Source organism: Phascolarctos cinereus, unplaced genomic scaffold (assembly GCF_003287225.1).
Source record: "Phascolarctos cinereus isolate Bilbo 61053 unplaced genomic scaffold, phaCin_HiC Scaffold_1;HRSCAF=81, whole genome shotgun sequence".
Classification (NCBI taxonomy): Eukaryota; Metazoa; Chordata; class Mammalia; order Diprotodontia; family Phascolarctidae; genus Phascolarctos; species Phascolarctos cinereus.
Genome location: NW_027555514.1, coordinates 113,958,790 through 113,982,208, shown reverse-complemented (window position 1 = coordinate 113,982,208; position 23,419 = coordinate 113,958,790). Strand labels below are relative to the sequence as shown.

The window sequence follows — 23,419 nt, the reverse complement described above, 5'->3', positions numbered from 1 at the left end:
CATTTCACAGTTCAGCACCGGGGAAGGCAAGAGACCTGCCATTTGGCTGAATGCTGGAATCCACTCCCGTGAATGGGTCACCCAGGCCACAGCAATATGGATAGCCAGAAAGGTCATGTCTCCTCATGTATACTAGGCACTTTGGTGGGCAGGAGTGGGGAGGACTTGCTGGACTGAACATGCCCCACTGACAAGTTGGGAAGTTACTGGAACAAAATATGTTCTTCAGTGACAAAATGTATTACTGATGGTACACAACCCAGCAGATGACCAATGTTCATTGTGCTCTCAGGGACCCTGCAGCAAGAAGATCAGTCCCAGGCAAAGCTTAAATCAAGCAAAGGTTGCCTTCGGCACTGCCGTTTCATAGCTGTTCCCTACCCTCTTTGGGTACTCCATGCTCTGATTGCCTCTCTAGCCTCCTCCAGTTTCTTGTGTTATTCCTCTGAGGGTTATTTGCATTTTAAATGAGGATAGACTGATAGTGGAATTTCAGATATTAATGAGCGGTTGATGTGGAGGAAACAATTTGGGGTGGGTTTGCCTTCTTGGAGCACCTCAACCTATGGGTCAAGTGGGCCCTGTGTGGCAGTGTTATAAATAGGCAAGATCCTTGCTCATACCAGAATAGGCTAGAAAATGTTATCCACCTCTGCCCTACAACCAAAGGGAGGAACTTATAGACAGAAATAGATGCTGACCATACCTATATGTATAGGAGCAAATTCAAGAGACCTGGGTTCTATTAGGCCGTGTGTTAGAAGTGGCTAGCACATTGGAGTCAGAGTTAGGAAAACCTGAATTAAAATCCAACCTTAAACACTTACTAGCTGGTCAAATTGCTTAACCTCTCTTGACCCTGGGCAAATTGCTTGGCTACTAAGTGCCTCAGTTTCCTCGTCTGTAAAATGGGGACAATAATGGCATCTACCTCCCAGGGTTGTTGTGAAGATCAAATATGATAATAGTATAAAGTGCTTAGAAAACCTTCAAGTGCTATATTAATACTAGCTAATATTATTGTATAACTTTGATCAAATCATGTCACCTCTGGTACTGAATTTCCTTGTCTGCAAAAAGGGACTGAACTAGGTATCTTAGAGCAGAGGTTTTTAGCCTTGAGCTCATGAAGTTGTTTTTAGAAATATTTTGATAACTGTTTCAATAGAATTGGTTTCCTTTGTAATGTCATATACTTCATTAAATTTTTTTTCTTTTTGCTTTTTGGTGAGTCAATGGGGGTTAAGTGATTTGCCCAGGATCACACAGCTAGTAAGTGTCAAGTGTCTGAGGCTGGCTTTGAACTCAGGTCCTCCTGACTCCAAGGCCAGAGCTCTATCCACTGTACCACTTAGCTCCCCCTATATGTTTCATTATATGCATTTAAAAGCATTATTCAGAAAAGCTTGAAGTAGACTTTGTGTCCATGACACAAAAGGTTAAGAATGCCTGCCTTAACATTACATAATTCTATGAAATATCCCCCAAGTGCCTGATACATTAATCATTAGATTTTGCCCAGAGTTGTCTCTCTGAAGGTAGTCATGTGGGTCAATGGAATGCTACTCAGAGCAGTTGACCTTGGGGGAAAGGTCAGTACCAACCCCACTGTCTGGGGATGGTGCAGCTGACAGGGGTTTTATCTCTGCTTAGATTGTATCTGACTTTGGGATTGAACCAAACATCACCTCCATCTTGGATGAAATGGACATCTTCCTGATGCCTGTGGCCAATCCTGATGGTTATGTCTATTCTCAAACCAAAGTGAGTAACAACAACCAATGGAATGGGCTGGGAGTCAGGAGCCTTGGTTGTGCCAATAAATGCTTGTGGGAGGCAATGTAGCAGAGCAGAAGGAGCACAGGATGGGAAGTCTTAGCAAATCAGTGTTAATTCGGTATACTGTCCAGCCAAGACTCCCCATAGTCTGTGTACCACAGCTGGGCCCAAAGAGAGCCAGTACCTGGATTATTGTCTTCAGTTTGAGGTACCCCATTTCAGGAAGGACAACAACATGTCCTCCATGGGGTCACCAGAGTGGTGAGGGGACTGAACACCAACCACTATGAGGACCAGTGGAAAGAATCGGAGAACTGGAGATGTTTAGCCTGAGGCAGAGAAGACAGTGGGGAATAATGGCTGTCTTTAAGAATTCTGAAATGCTAGTAGGTGGGAATGGAGGTAGAGTCCTTGGGTCTGACCTCAGGGCAGAGGCAGATTGAAGTGGAATATAAAGAGAAAACTGAAGGACTGAATGCATTCAGAGCTGTCCAGAAGCAGCACTTCCCTGCCTGGGGAAGTAATGTGATCCTTTCCCTGGTTTTTCTAGGCTTGATGACTACTTTTGGGTGAGACTGTAGGGTGGATTCCTGGTCAGGTAGAGATCGGACTGCCGTAGGTGGCCTCTGAAGTCTGTCCCTTCCAATTCTGAAATTCTGTGCTGATGTGATCTTACAGGTCCTTTCAAGCTCTGAAGGTCTGGGAGCAGTGTATGGGTCATAGTAATAAATCCTGTACATTGGACTGTTCTTTCTTGGGTGGGTTTTCCAGGATCGCTTATGGAGGAAGACCCGATCCACTACTCCTGGAAGTCATTGTGTAGGAGTTGACCCAAATAGGAACTGGGATGCAGGCTTTTATGGTAGGATACGGTCTTTAACATATTTTGTTATGTCTTTGGTTTTTACATCACCTCCACCAACACTTAGCATAGTACCTGGCAAACATTAAGTGCTTAACAAATGCTTGCTGTCTTGTTGAAATCCTTGTTGATTTCCAGATACATTCCTTCTCCTCTTCCATCTCCCAGAGAGCCATCTTCTCTTACAAAAAATCAAAAAGAGAAGGGAAGGAAAAGGAACAAACATTTATTAAGAGTCTACTATGTGCCAGGCACTATGCTAAAAGTTCTATAAATATTACCTAATTGGATCACGTAGCAGGTGCTTCCTCCACGTTTTTTGACAGATTCCCTGGTGGCTAACCTGCTGGTGATGAGCCTCTCCTAACTTGGGCTATTTCTGGGCTGTAAATGAAGCCTTCCTGGCCTGGTCTAGGATCTGCTTTTGTCAATCTATGGTCCCCTCTACATCATAGTGGGCATTGAAATAGGGTGATAGTGGAGGGAGGGTTCTAATGTAAATTTTAACTTGCAAGTTCAAGAAAAGCTACTTGATACCTTCCCATATCATTTAGCCAGATTACTATAGATAAAACCAAGCTGAATTTCTGGTGAAAGAGGAAAGTTTTGGCGTGAGACTGAAGGGCTCATGGCAGTTTAGGAGAAGGGGGATCACTACTAAAAATTTCCCTGTATTTACCTGTGTACATGGCATATTCCTATAGCAGAATGGAAGCTTCTTGAAGGCAAGGGACTGTTCTGTTTTAGTTCTTTTGTCCCCAGTACCTAGTACATGCCTTGCCAGTCATGGGTACTTAGTAAATGCTTCTTGAGTTTAATTGAATTAAGTAGGTTTGTCTGTCCAGGATCTTGGAGAGTCTGTGTTCTTACTAATGTTTTTGCTTGGGTTGGCTCCCTTCACAGGAAAGGGATCCAGTGACGATCCCTGTTCTGATTTATACCGTGGACCCAAGCCTCATTCAGAAGTAGAAGTGAAATCTGTGATGGATTTCATCAAAAGCCACGGGAATTTCAAAAGCTTCATTGATATCCACAGCTACTCACAGCTCCTGATGTTTCCTTATGGGTACACATGCACCAAGGCCCGTGACTTTGATGAACTGGTGAGTGACCACTTCCCTCATGCGGCCACTAGTGTGGCTTTTCATGCTTTTCAATACCCTCTGATGAGCTTGCCTGAGTGTTATCAGAACATTATTATATAGGGTGTCTCCAAGCTTTAATGGCTTAAGACTGCATTAAAACTTTGGGAATGCCCTGTATTGAAGACCTGGGTCTATTTTATTAGAGGTTAACTCCGTCTACTTCTCCTCTACTCTTTGGGCTGTGAGAACAGATTTAGAGCTGTAAAGAGGAGAGAACTGTTCTTCCCCATCTCTCATTTTCTCTTTGAATCAGACTTACGGCAGCCTCAAGCAGGCCTAAGGAATAATTAGGAATTTCTGTGAGGTCTGGGCTCATTCCATTTCATTTACCTTATCCAAACTTAGAGAGCCAAACCATGGAGGAAGGATGAGTAGTAGACCCTAAGGTTGGGCTGCCACCAAAAGCTGCTTTCTCTGAAGGAGTGTGACAGGGGGGAAGGTGGGACTCAGCAAGCAGCTTCATCTCTCCCACTTGCTTCTCTCCCCATATGGGTCACATGGCTGAAATCTGTTTGGGGATTTGTCAGTATAGGGGTATGACGTGGCAGTAGTGGGGTGCAGGTGCCCCATGGCCTAGCCCTGACATGTCTAGTTTCCTGTTAGGGCTGTACCACTACTCAGACACTCCCGTGCAGTGGTAATTAGCATAGAAAGGAGAGGAATTCATGATGGAAAATGCTGTCCACAGTCAGGGAAAGAACTATGGAGTCTGAATGCGGATTAAAACATTCTATTTTCTCTCTCTCTTTTTTTAGTTGTGTTTTCTTTTTCATGGTTTTTTGTTTTGTTCAGAGTCTTATGACATGACTAATGTGGAAATATGTTTAATAGGATTGTACATGTGTAGCCTATATAGATTGCTTGCTGTCTTGGGGGAAGGTCAGGAGGGAAGTGGGGGTGGGATGAAAAAAAATTGGAACTCAAAATTTTACAAAAGTGAATGTTGAAAATGATCTTCACATGTAATTGGATAAAATATAATACTATTAAGTGGAAAAATAATTGAAAAAAATAATGAACATAAAGAAAGGAGAGGTATTTCTGCGGCCTTCTTTTCACAATGAGTTATTTCTGCTGTCTACAAGCAAAGAGTTAATTTGAATATTATTGACTTCTAAAAAAAGTACCTTGGATTTCCTTTACTTTTTTTTTTTCCTTTTTGGTGAGGCAGTCGGGGTTAAGTGACTTGCCCAGGGTCACACAGCTAGTAAGTGTCAAGTATCTGAGGTTGGAGTTGAACTCAGGTCCTCCTTACTCCAGGGCTGGAGCTCTCTACTATGCCACCTAGCTACCATCTAGCTGCCCCCTCCCTTTACATTTTTTAATGAACCTAACTATATAGAAATTCCACTAAAGTCTTATTCTGATATCTCATTTTGTGAGACACCAGAGAATTGCAGTCTCTGGACGGTCCTACTCAGCTGGAAATTGCCAGCAGCTGGCATGGTGTAGGACAGAACAGTGGGAAAAACAGAGAAAGAAAAGTCAGGCTAGGCAAGCCTTAGAGGTTCATGCTCAAGACTAGTGCATTTCAGAAGTTTTCTCATTATATATTCATAGAAAAACAACTGTGTATCATGAGAATTGATTTACAATTTCTGTGAAGCGCTATTACTAACATACACAAACTAAGCAGCTAAAGATCATCTTTTTCTCAAGGGAAAGTAGTTACATTGCCAAAGTTTATATCTATTATTATCCTGTCCAGTTCTTAGTATTGTCTACCGCAAGTCAGCCACTTGGCTTCAAGGCTGGTCATGAGTAAGGACTCAGAATTAAGGAACAGTAACAAACAGGAATTGGGACAAAAGTCAAGGGAGCATTTATCCCCAGGCAAGCCTCTGTATGTACTGACCCCTTAAGTCACTAAGGACTTAGAGATTTTCCATAGAGACTAGGCTCCGGACAGGAAATGCTCCTATTATTCATTCAACAACTATTTGTAACTACCTGCCTCCCTCTCATTGCTGGGACCTATAATGACCTTAGGTTCCATAGTATGTTTTGGTCCACTTACCTGTGTAAATACATTTGGAGCTGCTATTCTAGGTCACAGTCCCTATTCATAGACCACGTATAAATCATATATCTAATAGCAAAATATTTAATTAAGATAGAATAGCAAAGTGACTCATCCCAAAAAGTTAATGAGCAACAAAAGTGTTCTTATACCTGCTCCACACAGAAAATGGGTACAAGCTTTTAGGATTCTTAACCTGGAGTCCATGAACTTTTCAAAAATATATATTTTGATAATTTATTTTAATATAATTAGTTTCCTTTGTAATCTCACAGCTTTATGTATGGAGAAACATTTTTCTAAGAAGTTGACAGGTTTCACAAGATTGCCTAAGGTGTCCATGACATTACAAAGGTCAAGTAAGACCCACTGTTGTACACGCATCTGTGGGGAAATAACCATTTCTCAGGGAGTTTCACAGGGCCAGGGTCAAAATTTAGGTTTTAGAGACAGCCTTAAGATCTGCTAGCGCCTCTTAGAAGGCAGCTAGGTTGTGCAGTGGATAGAATTCAGGGTCTGGAGTCAGGAAGACTCCTCTTCCTGAGTCCAAATCTGACCTCAGATATGAACTATGTGACCCTGGGCAAGTCACTGAACCGTGTTTGCTTGTTTTCTTGTTTGTAAAATGAGCCATAGAAGGAAATGGCAAACTACTTCAATATCTTTGTCAAGAAAATCACAAGGACAGTATGGTCCCCAGGGTCACAAAGAGTCAGACACAACCAGACAATTAATGGCAGGCACAGAACTGGGATGCAGAGAAAGGCAAAAGACAATCCCTGCTCTCAAGGGGCTCACGGGCTAACGGGGGAGAAAACACACAAACTGTGTATAAACAATATATGGACTAGAACAAGTGGAGATGATCAACAGAGAGAAAGCACTAGCATTTGGGCAGCTGGGAAGGACTTCTCTTAGAAGACAGGATTTTAGCTGGCCCGTGAAGGAAGCCAGGCTGCAGAGATGAGGCAGCACAACATTGCAGGCATGAGGAGAGCCAGAGAAAATGCCCAGAGCCGTGAGCCCAAGTGTCCATTGTCAGAAACAGTAAGTCCTCCCTTGCTATGATGCCTGTCCTCCTTACCTACCATGCCTTTCTGATTCTTGTCATGAGTGTGAATTGGAAGCATTTGTATAACGCCTTAAGGTTTGTAAATCACCTTACATAAATTATCTCAAGTCAGTCCTCACAACAACCTTGTGAAGATAGGTTTCAATCTTTTTTTTTTTTTGGCTTTTTGGTGGGGCAATGGGGTTAAGTGACTTGCCTAGGGTCACACAGCCAGTGTTGGGTGTCTGAGATGGGATTTGAATTCAGGTCCTCCTTACTGCAAGGCTGGAGCTGTACCCACTGAGCCACCTAGCTGCCCCCTATTCTATCTATTTTAAAGATGAGGAAGCTGAGGTGAAGAAAGATGAATAGTAATAATAACAATAATCGCTGACATTTATATAGCACTTACTGTATGCCAGGCATTGTGCCAAGCACTTTACATTTATTATCTCATTGGATTCTCACAACAAGCCTGGAACATAGCCCCATTTTACAGATGAAGAAACTGCCAAACAGAAGTGAAGTGACATGTGTCACACAGCTAGTTAGTTTCTGAAGCAGGGTTAAAGCTCAGGTCTTCCTGACCCCAAGTCCAATACTATGTACTGGGGAGGTATATCTAGAATGTGACCCGAATCACATTAAATTGGGAAATGGTTTTTTTTGGCAATGTTTTTTAAAGAAATAATAAAAATTGGGGCAGCTAGGTGGCTCAGTAGATAGAACACTGGCCCTGGAGGCAGGAGGACCTGAATTCAAATGCCATCTCAGACACCTAACACTGGCTGGGTGACCCTGGGTAAGTCACTTAACCCCAATTGCTGTGTGAAAAAAAAAAGGTAAAAAAAATAATAAAAATACAATATAATACAGATAATGTTCATTTGTGGTTTTCTGAGTCAATGTATGAAGTCTTCAGTAATCGGTTCCTATCTGAATTTGACACCACTGTGCCAGGCCCACCTAGCTCATCAGGTAGGCCTTACTTAATAGAGTCAGGGCATCTGTTGCTGTGATGGAACGGGAAACTGCAGAAGAAGGAAATAAAACAAGCTTGAGCAGCATCAACACGTCTGTCGTTTCAAGGAGAATCATTATTTTTCACTTTGCTCTTCTTTTCTCCCTCTAGTACAAGGTCGGTAAAGAGGCAGCAAAAGCCCTGAAATCCTTCTTTGGCACCAAGTACAAAGTGGGAGCGATCTGCCCAACTGTGTGTAAGTTCTTGCCTTATTTATTCAGGAAAGTGCTTTGAGACGTAAAGGAAAATGCAATGGGGGACCGGAAATTAGACACCCACTGGTTGCTCACCAAAGCCAAGAAGGATGGCCTAATTTAAAAGTGATGATGATGATAAATGCTGTCAAATGAGGTTATAAATTATTAATTTTGTTGTTATTAATAATGTGATTGTTATTAATTCTTAATATGACATAATCATACTATTGTTATTATTATTCCTATGGTGCTTTATGCTTTATACATTATTTTCCTTATAACAGTCCTATGAGGACAATCATCCCCATTGTACAGATGAGGAAACTGATCAAAGAAGTTCTTTGACTTGCCCAAGGTGTACACAGCTAAGAAGAGTCAGAGTTCAAATCTCCTGAAACCAAGGCCAAGGCTCTTTCCATTACACCCTCCAGCTATTATGATGGCGGCCCTTCCTAGGGATTACAGAACTCACCTTACAGGGCTATTTCTTGTTGCTCCATACAGGCCCCAGCTTGATGGTGTCAGTAACATGGGTAGTGGGTTCTGTGGGTCTTTGATTCTATTGCTGCCATAACCACAAGCAATTACTATTTACAGGTTGCCAGCTGTGTGGTAGGTGGTGTGTTTCTTATCATACACCAAAAAGCTTGAAATGACTTCAAAACTTTCTCAGAAGGGAAGGCGTGTTAGTTTTGTTTTTGGAGGAAGCTGAAGTTCGGGGGGAAAGAGTCTAATGAGGGGCTGGAAGGGTCCTCCATCTCCCAGCCAGAAATCCTTCTTAGCAGCCAAAGCAAGAAAATGAGAGAGGTGGAAGAAATGGCGGGCTGAATCCACTGGAGAGAGCCAGTCTTGGTCAGGGATGGAGGTTGTGGGCAAGATGTAGAGGCTCGGAGCAACAAGGACCCTACTTTCCTGAACCACTCTTTGGCCTTAAAGGCCAGCGCTTTCAATTCCACTTAATGTCACTTTGGAAGTTTATAGTCAGAGGCTTGGTAACAGGAGAGACATTTTCTCCATTGTGGTTTCCATTGTGATATCAGTTCTCAGTAAATGACCAAAAGTTGTAAGAGATATAAAACATTTTGTAAACTCTTAGGCACTATATTAATGCCAGCTGTCATTTTTTATTCTCTAATCCATTCTGCATACTGAGGCCAGATTGATTTTCCTAAAATACTGATTTGATTTCTAGAGAGAATGTGGTATTATGGAAGGAACCCTGTACTAAGAGATGGAAGGCCTGGATTTGAATCCTGGCCCTGACACTTACTAGCTATGTGAACTTAGGTGAATCACTTCATTGGTCTAAGTCTCAATTTCACTGTCTGTAAAATGGGGATAATAATACTCACAGCATTGGGTACCTAAGTGGTACTTCACAAAGACCAAATAGGGCTTGGCCTAGGACCTGTTGCGAAATCAGTAAATAAGAGAAATGCACATTGTAGAAGTCTGAAGCTATGCTTCATACCCATCATATCTGAAATAATGGAGGAACAAAAGAAAATTCTATTTGTTGGAGGGGCTATTGTGAGGATGAGCACACTAATGTACTATTGGTGAAAACTGTGAAATGACCCAACAACTCTAGAAAGCAATTTTGAATTATACCAGAAAAGTCACTAAATGTTACAATACTCAAAGACAGAGGGAAAGGATCCATAGGATAAGCAATAAGGAGTACTTCACAGGATTTCTGTAAGGAAGGTACCAAATAAATGTGAATTTTTAGTACAGATGAGTTTCTAGCAGGAAGCTTGAGAGTTGACCTGGGTGTTTTTGTTCTCTCTTTCTAAAATGTGTTGTCTTTCCAGATTCATTTTGGAAAGCTTAGTGGGGGCTTAGCTGTTTCCCTAGAACTAAGATGTAAATGGCAAATTAGAAATAAAAATAGAAATTACAGCTCTGATTCCTGTTCTCCCAACATTCCCCTGTCCTCAGCAAGAGTGACACTAGCCCTCAAATGCAGTGCCATTTCATTATTGTTAACACAGTACCATCAATTGCCTTATAATGACTGAGTGGGAGTTCCCCAAAGAAAATATTATGAGAGGCCCTCCCTTCTCTGCTGAGTCAGTGACCAAAGATACTTCTAAGTGCCATAGAATCCTCCCCCAGAGAAGCAACATGGAGGCTGAGATGGAGAGATCATGCTCTACCCAGGAGATATAGATACATTGGGTTTAGAATTGACACAACTTTTTTGAGTTGGAAGAGTGAAATATTGTTGCTTTTCCCTTCCCTCGACTTCCCTTCTTTTTTCTTATTCTTTTTCCTGTTCTTTGTTTTTCTTGATTAAGCATCCCTGTATCACCCAGGCTAGAAGTCCAGGAGGTTACTCCTAGGCCTCATCCTAGTAATAATTGACATGGGATCTTTGACCTGCTCCATTTCTGATCTCTTTGTTCCTCCTTAGACAGCCTGATTTAAGTGACTTGTGCAGGTCACGGAGACAGTAAGTATCTGAGGCTGGATTTGAACTCAGGTCTTCCTGGCCGCTGATCCAGGGCCATGTCTATTATGCCACCTAACTGCCTAACACCTAACTGTTAGCCCCTATGTTACTGTTGTTTGTTCTTTGTTCTGGAAGAGGACCATGATATCACGAAGGTGATGTCATGACTTTCAAGTGAATTGGATTTAAGCGAGGCAGGGCTGTGCAAAGTCACCAGCCTTGATCTCTCCTCGGGAGCCATCTGGGTGTAGTGGCCAGATATAGCAGGACGACTGGAGATGGCCCCATGTCCCTAAGGTGGTCCATAGTCTAAATGTATGTTAGCTGTCATTCACTGCAGCTATCACTGTGTTTGCCTCCTGGAGCCCCTCTGTCCTCTAATCTCTGTGCTCTACAAAACCAGATAACCCAAGCTTCTTCATGTAGAGTCTAAAGCAGGCATTCTTAACCCAGGGTCCACTGACCTCTGAGGGATCTGTGGATAGATTTCAGGGGGTCTGTGAATTAGATTACAATTCTAAAAATATTTTAATAACTGTATGCCATGTAATCGGCTTCCTTTGTAATCCTATGTACTTTATTTCACGATTTAAAAAACATTATTCTGTTAAAGGGTCTACACCCTTTAGGAGACTGCCAAAGAGATCCTTGACACAAAAGCCTAGGGTGACGAGAACCCTACAGCCTCTCCTATTTTTGTATCACGCATGAGCTTTAGTGATATGAATGTGGGCAGCTTCACAATCTGCCTTGCTTCTTTCCTAAGTCTTAACTGTGTTCTAGATGGGGGTAAAATTGCTATCTCAGTGGCCTCAGGAAAGGGAGCTATCCTTGAACAGTGTTTGTTCAGCATTCAAACAGAGTAGAGTTCTATTAGGGCCACCCAGAAATTCAGCAGGCACAATCCCTCAGCAAGTTTATAAGGGAAAAACAAACTAATTAGTACCGAGAGTGAGAAACAACATTCAGCAGCTGTGTGAGCATAGGCAAGTCATTCCAACACTCTGAGCCTCAGTTTCCTTATGTGTAAAATGGGGATAGTAATGCCTGTCTCACTTACCTCCTAGGCACAGATGAGGTGATGCATGGGAAATGCTTGGTACAAAAATGGAAGTTAATTAAAACATTCCTTCTTCATCACGTCATAGTCAAGTGGAAAATGACGCTCTTTGCCAGTTTATGTTAAGAGGGAACTATCTGTCTGCGAAAAAGTTCTCATTGTTTTTGCTGGTACCTGACTTGGAAATAGAAAAATGAGGAACCATAGCAACGACAACCAATATTTACAAACTACTCTAAGTTAAAAAAAACAAACCCCAAACAACACTTTATGTACAGGGTGTCCCAAAAGTCTTAAAGCAGTTTGAAGCTTATTAAACTTAATAAAGTTTAAACTGCACTAAGGTTCTTTATTAGCTCTTTCGATCTTACTGTTTGGGTGACCACAGAGAAGTCATTTAACTTTTCTGGCCTCTGATTGCCCACTCCTTGCCCACAACAACCCTGTGACAGAAGTACTCCATTCATTATTCTCCCCATTGTACTGATGGGGAAACTGAGGCCCAGAGGAGTTAAGTGCTTTGGCCAGTTCTTAGTGACCACGCTGAACCTTCCTTGGTGTTTCACATTCAAAAGTATGCCTAGAATCATCATCCTGGATGCCTCAATTGTCTATTCCTACTCTAGTAAGGAGTGAGCAGAAAGAAGGGGGAAGAGTAGATCCTGTCCCCTGGAGTCCCACGAGGACAGAGCCAGCTTCTCTCTATCCTTATTAAGTTGGCTTTGGCCCCGTGGAAAGAGTGCTGGATCTGAAGTCAGAAGGTCTGGGTTTAAATTCTGACCTATCTCTGTTTTCCTAGTGACTGTGTACAAATCCCTTCACCTCTCTGACTTTCAGTTTCTTCTTTGTGAAATGGTGAAGGGGGATGGAAGGGAGTTGGGTTAGATCACTTCAGAACTTCTTTCCAGTTCTAAATCTACTACCCTGTGACCTACTAGTGGTCAGCTAACAAATGGGGGGCGAAAAAAAAAAAGGATTAAAACCTATTACTCCTTCAGAGTGTCTGAGCTCCAGTGTTAGTTGGATAAAGTGTTAGTCCTCAAGGGCCCTTAGAGATCACCTGGTCCAAAGGTGCTTCACTTCCTTTGTGTTATGGGTCTGTCAGTGAGTCTGGTGAATTCTGTAAATCTCTTCTCAAAATGATGATGCTTTTAAGTAAATAAAATAAAACATGTAGGATTACAAAAGAAACCAGTGAAATACATAATGATATGAGATGATATGATATATGACATAAGACGTGATATAATACAACATACTATGTAATATAATGTAATATGATATATATGTGATGTGATGCAATGCAGAACAACATAATTTTATTTAATTTAATTTAAATTAATATGCATAATGGGGCCGCTAGGTGGTGCAGTCAATAGAGTTTGGGTCCTGGAGTCAAGAAGACTCACCCTCCTCAGTTCAAATCTGGCCTCAGACAATTACTGTGTGACCCTGAGCAAGTCACTTAACCCTGGTTGCCTCAGTTTCTCATCCGCAAAATGAGCTGGGGGGGGGGGGTGGGACAGACCATGTCTAGTCATCCTGATGTATGTCTTGCCACCAGACCCAGATGGCTCAGGAGGAGAGAGTGAGGCTGGTGACCCTGCACAGCCCTCCCTCACTTAAATCCAATTCACTTGCAAGTCATGGCATCATCTTGCTGATGTCATGGCATCACCTCCCGCCTGTCATGGTTCTCTTCAAGAATGAAGGACAAACAGCAAACAGCAAAATGAGCTGGAGAAGGAAATGGCAAACCACTCCAGAATCTCTTCCCAGAAATCCCCTCATGGGATCATGAAGAGCTGAACACAACTGGAAAACGCCCGAACGATAACAACTGAATCATACAGAATTGGTGGTGGTGGTGGTGGTGTATAAATCCATTACAGTTAAACACAGTCCTTGAAATGTTTTAAGAAGACAAGCTCACAGCCCCCAGGTTAAGAGCTCCTGAGCCAGACCAACCCTCTTGTCCTCCATATGAGGAAACTGGGGCCCTAAAACACTAAAGTAATTTGCTCAGAGTCACATGACTGGTTAATTTTATTTGGAATATTGCAATAGGAGGCAGACATTTTTCAGCACGGTCCTGATGATTTTCAGAGAGTGTAAGATCCCTAGTAAACCCAGGCCAATAGAGTATTAGGGCTTCTGATCTATTGTCCATTTTGTCCTTGAATGAGACCCATACTGATCCATGATTCCTTTTTTTTAAATTACAGACCAGGCCAGTGGCAGCGGTGTAGACTGGGCCTATGAAAATGGAATTAAATACGCTTTCACTTTTGAGCTTCGAGACACTGGACTCTATGGCTTCTTTCTGCCGGCTCGCCAGATCCTCCCCACTGCCCAGGAGACCTGGCTGGCCCTAAAAGTGATCATGAAGCACGTTAAAGACCACCCCTACTAGAGAAACCCCCCTTTTCTCTTCTTCTCCCTCTCTCTCTTTTTTCTCACTCCCTTCTTTCCTCTCTCTCCCTCCTTGCCTTTCTCTCCCTTCTCTCCCGCCCCACTCCCTCTCTCTCTTCCCCCCCTTTTCTCCCTCTCTTTCTTTCCTGTCTCTCCTCCTCTCCTCTCTTTGTCTCTCTCTCCTTTCGTCTCTCTTCATCCTTTCCACTGTCTCCTTACTTTGTCCCCTTTCTTGCTCTCTGTCTCTCTCTGTCTCTTTCTCTCTCCCTCTCCCTCTGCCTTCTATACTGTCTCCTATGGCCACAGCCTGCTCCTAAGCAGAGTCTAACAACCCATCTTTAGGAGACAGAAAATCACAGTCCAGTCACCTCACATTTCTCTCAACATAGAGTACCTACTATATTTTGTACCTCTGCCCCTTCTGCCAGCTGTGCTGGGCTGTCACCTTGCTTGGCTTATGATGTATATAGCAAATGAATTATTCAATAAATATTCATGATTGAGACTCCCAAACTCCTGCTCCTTGAGTTACTTTCACGGGATGAGACCAGGCTTTAGGATGTACCTTGTGTCTCTGTACTTTACTTTGGGTAATGACAAAAATTCACTTCAATTCTCATCCACTTTGTGTCAGATTCAAGGAAGAAATCTGTGCTCCTTGACAACTAATTGTCATGAGGGAGAATCTGGCCAAGGAATTATTGCTGGTTATAAGAAACATCTGACATTTGTAGTTTAAAATTTTTTCAAAGTATTTGTACACTATATTATGTGAAACTACCCATGAGGAAGATTGGCCCAGTTATTGTTTTTAAAATTTTATTCTTATTCTTATTTTGTTTGTTTGTTTTTGGCCTGGATGTATGATTTCATCAGGAGGGCACCTCTCAGAAGGAAAATTTCCTTTACCAATGCAGGTCAGTAACTGCCCTGCTGTTTATAATCTCAGAATTGCCTGGGGGACTGAGAGGTAAAGCAGTTCATCCTGCACCACACAGCTAGTATGTGTCAAAAGCAGAACCTGAGCCCAGGTCTTCCCCAACTCCAAGGCCAGTTTTGTCTCCTTGATACCACACTAATTCTGCGACTGTTATTGACTTTTTAACAGAGGGGGAAACTGAGGCACAGAGCAGTTAGGTGACTCACCCAAGATCCCAAAGTCAGAAGAAAAACCAAGATGAAATCCTGGGTTCCTGGACTTGAAAAGAAGACAAAAAATATGCTGTAAGCAGTAGGAAGTTGTGCCTTGCTGATCTGTCAGCATATCTGAAAAGAATGGGTATATTGTATAGACCAAACTCCCCCCAAATGATTCATTGAAGCGGACAGAAAGTGAAGGATTCACCAGCGATCAAAAAATTTTACTGTTCTTCTCCATTAATGGGGATGAGTGTGATAAGTCATTGTAACTAGCATCATACATTGGGATGCAGTTGGCAGGGCTGGATGGACAGTTGTGGGGCACAGGACAGGGCTTGTTTCCTCTGTGGGGTGGCTGCACAGTGTATCCCCGGGGCTTAACACTGTGCCTGGCATCTAGTAGGTGCTTAACAAATTCTGGTTGATTTTTGAATGATGTTGAGGGAATATGATATGTACACAAATAAGCAAATATATATTGCACCTTTGGAAAGGAGAGAGCACTTACCTGCATGATGGAGAGGAGGGTACAGACCAGGGCAATACTTCTTAGAGGAAATGGTAACTGAGCTGAGCCTTGAGGGAAGATAAGAGTTTTAAGAGGTGTTGTATCAGTTCATAAAGTTGTCCCAAGTTCTCCCCATTTCTTCGTGCTTATTGTTTCATATGAGGCTATAATATGCCATTTATGTTCATGAACCACAATTTCTTTAGCCATTCCACAGTCAATGGGCACCTACTTTGCTTTATCAATCCAACAATCTAATGGGGGGAGACAACGTGCAAATGAATATATTACAAACAAGGTCTTTATAACACGGAGAGAAGGCACTAGAATCCACAGGAGTTGGGGAAGGCTTCCCAGAGAAGGTGGGATTTTAGTTGGGACTTAAAGAAAGCCAGGGAAGCCAGTAGATATAGCAGAAGAGGGAGAGCATTCCAGGTGTAGGAGAGAGCCACAGAAAATAAATATCAGCCTGGAGCTGATAGATGGTGTGTCTTGTTCAAGGGACAACCAGGAGGCATGGAATTGAAGAGTTAAGTGTTAGGGAGTAAGGCATAAAAAGACTGGAAAGGTAGGAGGGAGCTAGGTTATGGGCAGTTAGGTGGCACAGCAGATAGAGCACCAGGCCTGGAGTCAAGAAGATCTGAGTTCAAATGTGACCTGAGACACTTACTAGCTGTGTGACCCTGGACAAGTCACTTCACCCTATTTGCCTCAGTTTCTTCATCTGTAAAATGAGCTGGAGAAGGAAATTATAAACCATGCCAGTATCTTTAAAACTCCAAATGGGGTCATGAAGAGTCTGAAATGACTGAATAACAACAAAAAGTTATGAAAGTCTTTAAACACCAAATAAATATCCTGGGGGTTTTTGTGTATTTTTTTTTGTAGAGGGTTAGAATGCACTCTGGAAATTATAATATAATGGGCCATTCTGGCTCTTACTTATATCCTGTCATAGCTTCGTTTGCCTGGTTTGCCTCCTAAGATTTGTAAGTCCAGGAGAGACTGGAGAGAGATGGTGATATTGGATGCAGGTCACTTTTTAAAGGTAGAAGGGAAAGGACTCCATGGCACCTGCCCTACCCCCATTTTGGATGCTAAATTGATGACAGTTGGACTCTGCCACCTGGCCATAGCCCCTGTAGCATTTTTTCAGCCTCGTGTTTCAGAGGTGAAGTTTCAGGACAGCCAGAAATGCGGTGAAATTTCTGATCAGGGAGAGTGGTGCTCCTGAGACCCCGGAGTCCCTCTGGCTGCAATCAGGAGAGATCCCCACGTTCATGGGATTTTTTCTAAATCAGTGGTGAGTTAACTGCATGTATCCAACTCCACTTGGACCTGGAGTCAGGAAGTTTGTGACCACAGACTAGATCTTCCTGTGGCTTGATTCCAGACTTCTGGAGGGGAGGGTGGAAATAGACCTTATCCCAAACAGGATTTCTATGTTTGGAGGATCCAAGTAGGTATGACTAAAAGGAAATGGAGGTTTGTAATATACATGATGAATTCTGTGATGTAAAAATGCTTAAGCTTTATTTTATCTTTTGATAGAATATGTCTCTAATAGAATCATAGACTTAGAGATGGAAAGGAAGACACTCTCTCTCTCAGACACACACACACACACACACACACACACACACACACACACAGAGATATCAAAATCAAGACCATTTCTTTCAGGGGGAGGACGAGGCGGTAAGCATTTTCTACTGTTGGGTGATAGTGATTAAATATAAGCCACGGGGCTTTCCAATCATTGGGTCTTTAATTGTGCTTCTGTATGAATTCATTTCAATTCTACAAACATTGATTAGGTCCCTTTACCAAATGCTGGGCACCTAGGTAGCTCAGTGGAGAGAGGACAGGGCGTGGAGACAGCAAGATCTGAATTTAAATCTGGTTTTATCCACTAGCTTTGTGACTTTGGGCAAGTCACTTAACACTGTTGACCTCAGTTTCCTCATCTGTAAAATGACCTGAAGCAGAAAATGGCAACTACTCCAGTATCTTTGTCAAGAAAACCCCAAATGGGGTCACAAAGAGTCAGACAAGACTGAAATGACTGAATAACAATGACAGCATATACTAGACATTGTAGTAGGGATTCAGGATAAAAGGATGAAAAATGACCATGCCTTCCTCAAGGAGTTTACAATTCCCCAGGAGAGGGCTCAGACAAGAACAAAAATAACTGTAACACTACTTGTTTCACCTTGGGCAAGTCATTTAATCTCCCTGGGCCTCAGTTTCTTCATTTGTAAAATGAAGGATTGGATGGCCCCTTAGCTGACCTTCCTTCTCTGGATCTATGATCTCTAGACCTTCTTTGATTAAAAATCCACTCCCTCACTACAGTTGTGAAAGGTACTCCAATTATCAGTGGAAATGGCAGGAAAGAAGAGGATTAATGTCTGCTTTGTGCTATAGCTTAAGGACCATGGGACTTTTCCATCTGATTTGTACCTGAAAATGTGTGTATTATTTAAACATTTATTAAGCACCTACTGTGTGCCAGGCACTGAGCTAAATGTTATCTCCCCTATTAGAATATGAGCTCCCTGAAGGCAGGGGCTGTCTTTTCTGTTTGTATCCTTAGTGCTTAGCACAGTGGTGTGCACACACTAAGTACTTAATAAATGCTTAATTTAATAATACTTAATAAAAAGAAAAGTACTTAGTAAAGTACATTCATTCATTCATTACCCTACTATTCTATGATCCCACAGGGGAGAATATGATAAAGTGAAAAGAGTAATTCAGGCTAAGGGCTCTAAGGAAATTTCAGAATGGAGTGGATAATTCCAGTTTTATTTAATGAAGAAAGCTGAGTTGTATCTTCAGCAGTGTTTGTATTAGTGTTTTTTTTTCTTTTAAAAATTATTATTTATTTTTGGGCATTCTTTTTAAAATTTTGAGCTCTAAATTCTCTCCCTCCCCCTGGCCACTCCCCCACCCACTGATAACGCAAGTGATATTATATCAATTACATGTAGGTTGTTTTTTTTTAACCCTCCAATAGGATCATAAATTTAGACCTGGAATTGACCAGTGAGGGTGGGACCCTCTTTTGCCTCTTTTTGTATCCCCAGCCCTTAGCTCAGTGCCTGGCACACAGTGGGCAGCTAATAAATAAAATAAATTGACGGATTAGAAGGCCTCCCAGCCCAGCCCCTTCATGTTACAGCTGAGCAAAGGGAGGCTCAGATTTACCCAAGGTCAGCCAAGGAGCAGAGTCAGGAGCTCAGCCCCCACCTTGTGCTTGTTCCCTTGTACCACCCACAGCTGAGAGGGTGTAGACGATAGCAATACTGAGTCATTTGTCCTGCGATGACCACGCGTGGCCGAAGCGCGGGCTCTCCAGCCACGAAGCGCTTTGTTGATTGACTAATGGACTTGGACGCCTTATCACCTGGCAGCCCTCCTGGAGGCAGCAGCTCAGCCAGCCCCGCCCCAGCTGCAGCGCCCCCTTAGTCCTTAGGCTCCGACCCTCCAGGCAGGAAGCATCAGGAAAGGCTTCCAGCCTCCCACCCCACCCCCACCCCCACCCCACCCTGTGGCTGGTGGGTGAGAGGGGCCAGACCCTGATCTGCAGCGTGGTGAGTAGCTGTAGGGAGGGCTTGGGAGCAGGAGGAAGGGCAGCGCCGCGTGGGGCATCAGCCTGCTCTGGAGGGCAGCGCTGTGGGACCTTGGGCAGCCTAGTGTGCTGGAAGGGAAGAGCATTTATTAAGCGCCTACTGTGTGCCAGGCACTGGGCTCTGCTCTTGGCAAGGATCTCATTCTGTCCTCACAACCACCCTGGGCGTGGATGCTGTGACTATCCTTAATCTGGTTCCCTTCCTTACTGCCTGTGTGACCTTGGACAAATGAGGCTGGCTCTCTGGGCCTCAGTTTCCTCCTTAGAATGAGGGGATGGCACTAAGTCATGAAGTTTTTCTTTCTATACTGCTTTAAAATAGGGTTCTTTGCTTTTTTAAATTTTTTTAGGTCATGGACGCCTTTATTTTCACTAACCTCTAGATGAAAGTTTATCCTTCAATTATGAAATTAAAAACACATTACTTTGAAAAGCCAGTGGATCCTGTCTTAGAATAATGTGTTTTTAATTTCATTGAAGGCAATGCTAAATTTCAGTGAGACGTTAGGGAAAATAAAGATGGACCTCAAGAGGCCATGTAGTTCAACCTCCCCATTTTAGAGATGGGGAAGCTGAGACCCTGGGAGGTTGGGTAATTTGCCTAAAGCCACGTAGCCAACCTGTTAGGGTGGTGAAAAGGAGATGATATCTGTAAAAGAAGTGCTTGGCATACAGGAGGCACTTAATAAATGCTTGTTCCCTCCCCTTAATGGCAGAACTGGGGTTAGAAACCCAGTCTCCTGCCTCCTAGTATCCTGGTTTTTTGTTTGGCCTCATGTCCAAAAACTCACTCTGGTCCCAGGGAATAGGGATCTAGCCTCAGTTTACAAAACAGGCGCTGTTGGCAGCAGGTACTCATGTCGTAAATGAAATGTGCAGACCCAAGGGCAGAGACCAGAGGGAGGGCAGGCCCCAGGTTAGAGGATGGTGCCCAGCTTCTCAGTCACTGTTAGCTAACCCTCTTTGAGAACTGGCGAACCATACGGTCATTTCGTTTACTTCTTGCCTCTTGAGTGCTGTCTGTGTCCAGAGTTCATCATTTCTGTTTGATTAGAAGAATATCTATTGTGCCATTTTTGAGTTGTGTCTGGCTCTCTGTGACCCTGTTTGGGGTTTTCTTGGCAAGGATACTGGGGTGGTGTGCCATTTCCTTCTCCAGTCCATTTTACAGAGCAGGAAACTGAGGCAAACAGTTAAATGACTTGCCCAGGATCACACAGCTAGGAAGAGTCTGAGGCCAGATTTGAACTCAGGAAGATGAGTCTTCCTGACTCCAGGCCTGGCGCTCTATGCACTATGGTGCCGCCTAGTGGTCCAGAATTAGATAGATAGATAGATAGATAGATAGATAGATAGATAGATAGATAGATAGATAGACAGATAGATAGATAGACAGATAGATAGATAGATAGTTAGTAATATACATTGGAATAATGTAGATAGCATTTTTGCCTCATGACACTTTAGGAATTATCTTGGATGCAATGAAATATTTTAAACAAACAAATAAAGAACCTAAGAAACGTTTAGATGATGGGCACTTGTCTAGAGAGTTTTGATAATATCAGCATTTGAGCAAGGGAAAATAAAAGACTCTGCTAAGAAAATTCAATTTGGACTGTTCAGAAAGATAGCAGGGCCATCCGTGTCTTCAACGTGTTACTCCACAGCTCACGTTTATATATAGCGTTTTGCAAAGTTTACAAAATGCATGCCTTTTAGACAGCACCTGCTATGTGCCAGGCACCGTGCTAAGCCCTTTACGGTTATTATCTCATTTCATCCTCCAACAACTCTGGAGAATAGGTGCTTTTGTTTTTTTTCTTATATTTTATATTAATTGATTTATTTTTAGTTTTCAACATTTACTTCCACAAGGTTTTGTTTTTCCAAAATAGGTGCTATTATTATACCCATTTTGCAGATGGGGAAACTGAGGTAGGCAGTGGTTAAGTGACTTGCCCAGGGTCACCCAGATAGTCAGTGTCTGTGGTTGGACTTGAACTTGGGTCTTCATGATCCCAGGCTCTGCTGTAGGGAGGAAATGTAAGTCACAGAAGCTCAGAAAGAGGTTCAGTCATTTGCCTCTGGTCACACAACTAATAATAAGAGCTTGCATTTAGACTCTGAGTTGTGCAAAGCACTTTTTGTTCCTTATCTCATCTGATACAACAAGCTTGGGAAGTGGGTGCCGTTATTATCCTCGATTTACAACATTGGGAAACGGCCTTGAGAGAGGGTAAGGGGTTTGCTCCAGGGTTGGGCAGCTATTAAACGCCTGAGAACAGATTCCATCCCCAGGTCTTCCTGACTCAAGCCACCAGCCCATCTCCCCTGTCATGGATGCAACTGTCAGAGCCAGGATGAGTCTCCAAGTCCATCCCACTTGATGCTAAGTCAGCCTTTTCTGTCTGGGGACCCTGTGTATCATGCCTTTCCGCCCTCCCCACATGTCTTCCAAACTTCCAACAACAATAGTAATAATAATAAATAGCTAGCACTTACATAGCACCTACTCTGTTGTAGACACTATGCGAAGCACCTTACAAATATCTCATTTTTGCCTCACAAAATCCCTGGGAGGTGGGTGCTATTATTATCTGCATTTTGTAGATGAGGAAACTGAGGCAAACAGAGGTTAAGTGACTTGTCTAGGGTCGCACAGTCATTAAGTATCTGAGGCTGGATTTGTAGTCAGGTCTTCCTAATTCTAGTCCTGGTCCTCTACCCACTGTACCACTTAGCTGCCTTAATAATAAAAATTATTATAGCTTGTATTTATATAGAACTTTGAGTTTTGCAAAATGCTTCATATATACACACGTATATACACATATATACATATACATACACACACATATATCTCATTTGAGGCTGAAATATGTTAAGTGAGTTTCCTAGAGTTGCCTGCTAGTATCTATTTTTTTAAAAACTCATTTAATTTTTTTCAAGGAACAAAAATTCATTTTCTGTCCTAGCCACTTCCCCTCCATTAAAAAAAGGAAAAAAAATCTGTTACAAATATGCGTAGTCAAGCAAAACAAATTCCCTCATTCATACACACATATATGTATGTATATATGTATACAAACACATACAGATATATTATTCTAATATGTATTATTCCAACATATACATTATTCAAATATATTATTCCAATATATCCTTTATATATTATCCTAATATATTCCGATATACATTATTCTAATACATTATTCTAATATGTATTATTCCAATATGCATTCCTATATATTATTCTAATATATTGCTCTAATATGTATTATTCCAATATATTATTCTTATACATTTTTCCAATATCTATTATTCAAATATCTATTATTCCAATATATATTCCTCTCTCTCTTTATGGGTGTGTGTGTGTGTGCACATCTCTGCCTTCACTTCACCCAGCTGGTATCTAAGACAGGAATCTGAACTCAGGGCTCCCTTATTCCTAGATCACTATTCTCTTCACTGAACCACCTCAGTCCCTAAGGATGGACGTTCCTCTTTCGGGACAGGGAGTCACCTGGGCAGCCCTGTGTTCCTTTCCAGGTCTGTTGTTGTTGTTGTATTTTTATAGAACTTTAAGTTTTGCAAAATGCTTCATATATACACACATACATGCAGATACATATATATACACATATACACACACACATACATATATATCTCATTTGATCCTCACAGAAATCCTGGGAGGGCTCCTGGGACTCTCTGTCCTGTCAGGACAATAAACTCATGAAATAACGAGGCTGGCCCGGCAGGTGTGGGGAGCAGAACCACGTGTAAACAACCAGGATGTGCCCAATCCTTCTACCCCACATCCAGTTAATCTGTCATTCGGGGAAACAGCGGCAGTGGGAGTGGGTTTCTGAGAAAGGCTGCTGCTGAGTGACCGTCCTGTTAAAATGCTGTTACCAGAAATAGCCCGAGTGAGCATCCCTGCCCTTTTTGCTCTGCTGTGGATTTTCAGTCACCGTTACCGGGTTCAGCTGCCCTAAAGGTCCATTTCCTGATCCCACTGGGGCTGCTTCGCATGGCAGCCTCCACTTTGTGTCCCCAGTTCCCCATCTAAGGAGATGTTGGAAGCTTGGGCCCGGGGAAGAGACTGTGCTTTAAGGGAGGACCA

The 23,419-nt window shown here is 42.6% G+C and overlaps 1 protein-coding gene across 1 annotated transcript in view; it reads left to right on the top strand.

Annotated features, from left to right (window-relative positions):
- Positions 1 to 14,515, top strand: part of LOC110219226 (carboxypeptidase A4-like) — a 28,348-nt gene extending 13,833 nt beyond the window's left edge. The window contains exons 7-12 of the mRNA XM_021002393.2: positions 11 to 112; positions 1,654 to 1,764; positions 2,551 to 2,641; positions 3,545 to 3,744; positions 7,990 to 8,074; positions 13,816 to 14,515. Coding sequence (XP_020858052.1) covers positions 11 to 112; positions 1,654 to 1,764; positions 2,551 to 2,641; positions 3,545 to 3,744; positions 7,990 to 8,074; positions 13,816 to 14,003 — 777 coding nt within the window. The 3' untranslated portion in view covers positions 14,004 to 14,515. The remainder of the gene's footprint in view (positions 1 to 10; positions 113 to 1,653; positions 1,765 to 2,550; positions 2,642 to 3,544; positions 3,745 to 7,989; positions 8,075 to 13,815) is intronic.
- Positions 14,516 to 23,419: the final 8,904 nt, after the last annotated feature.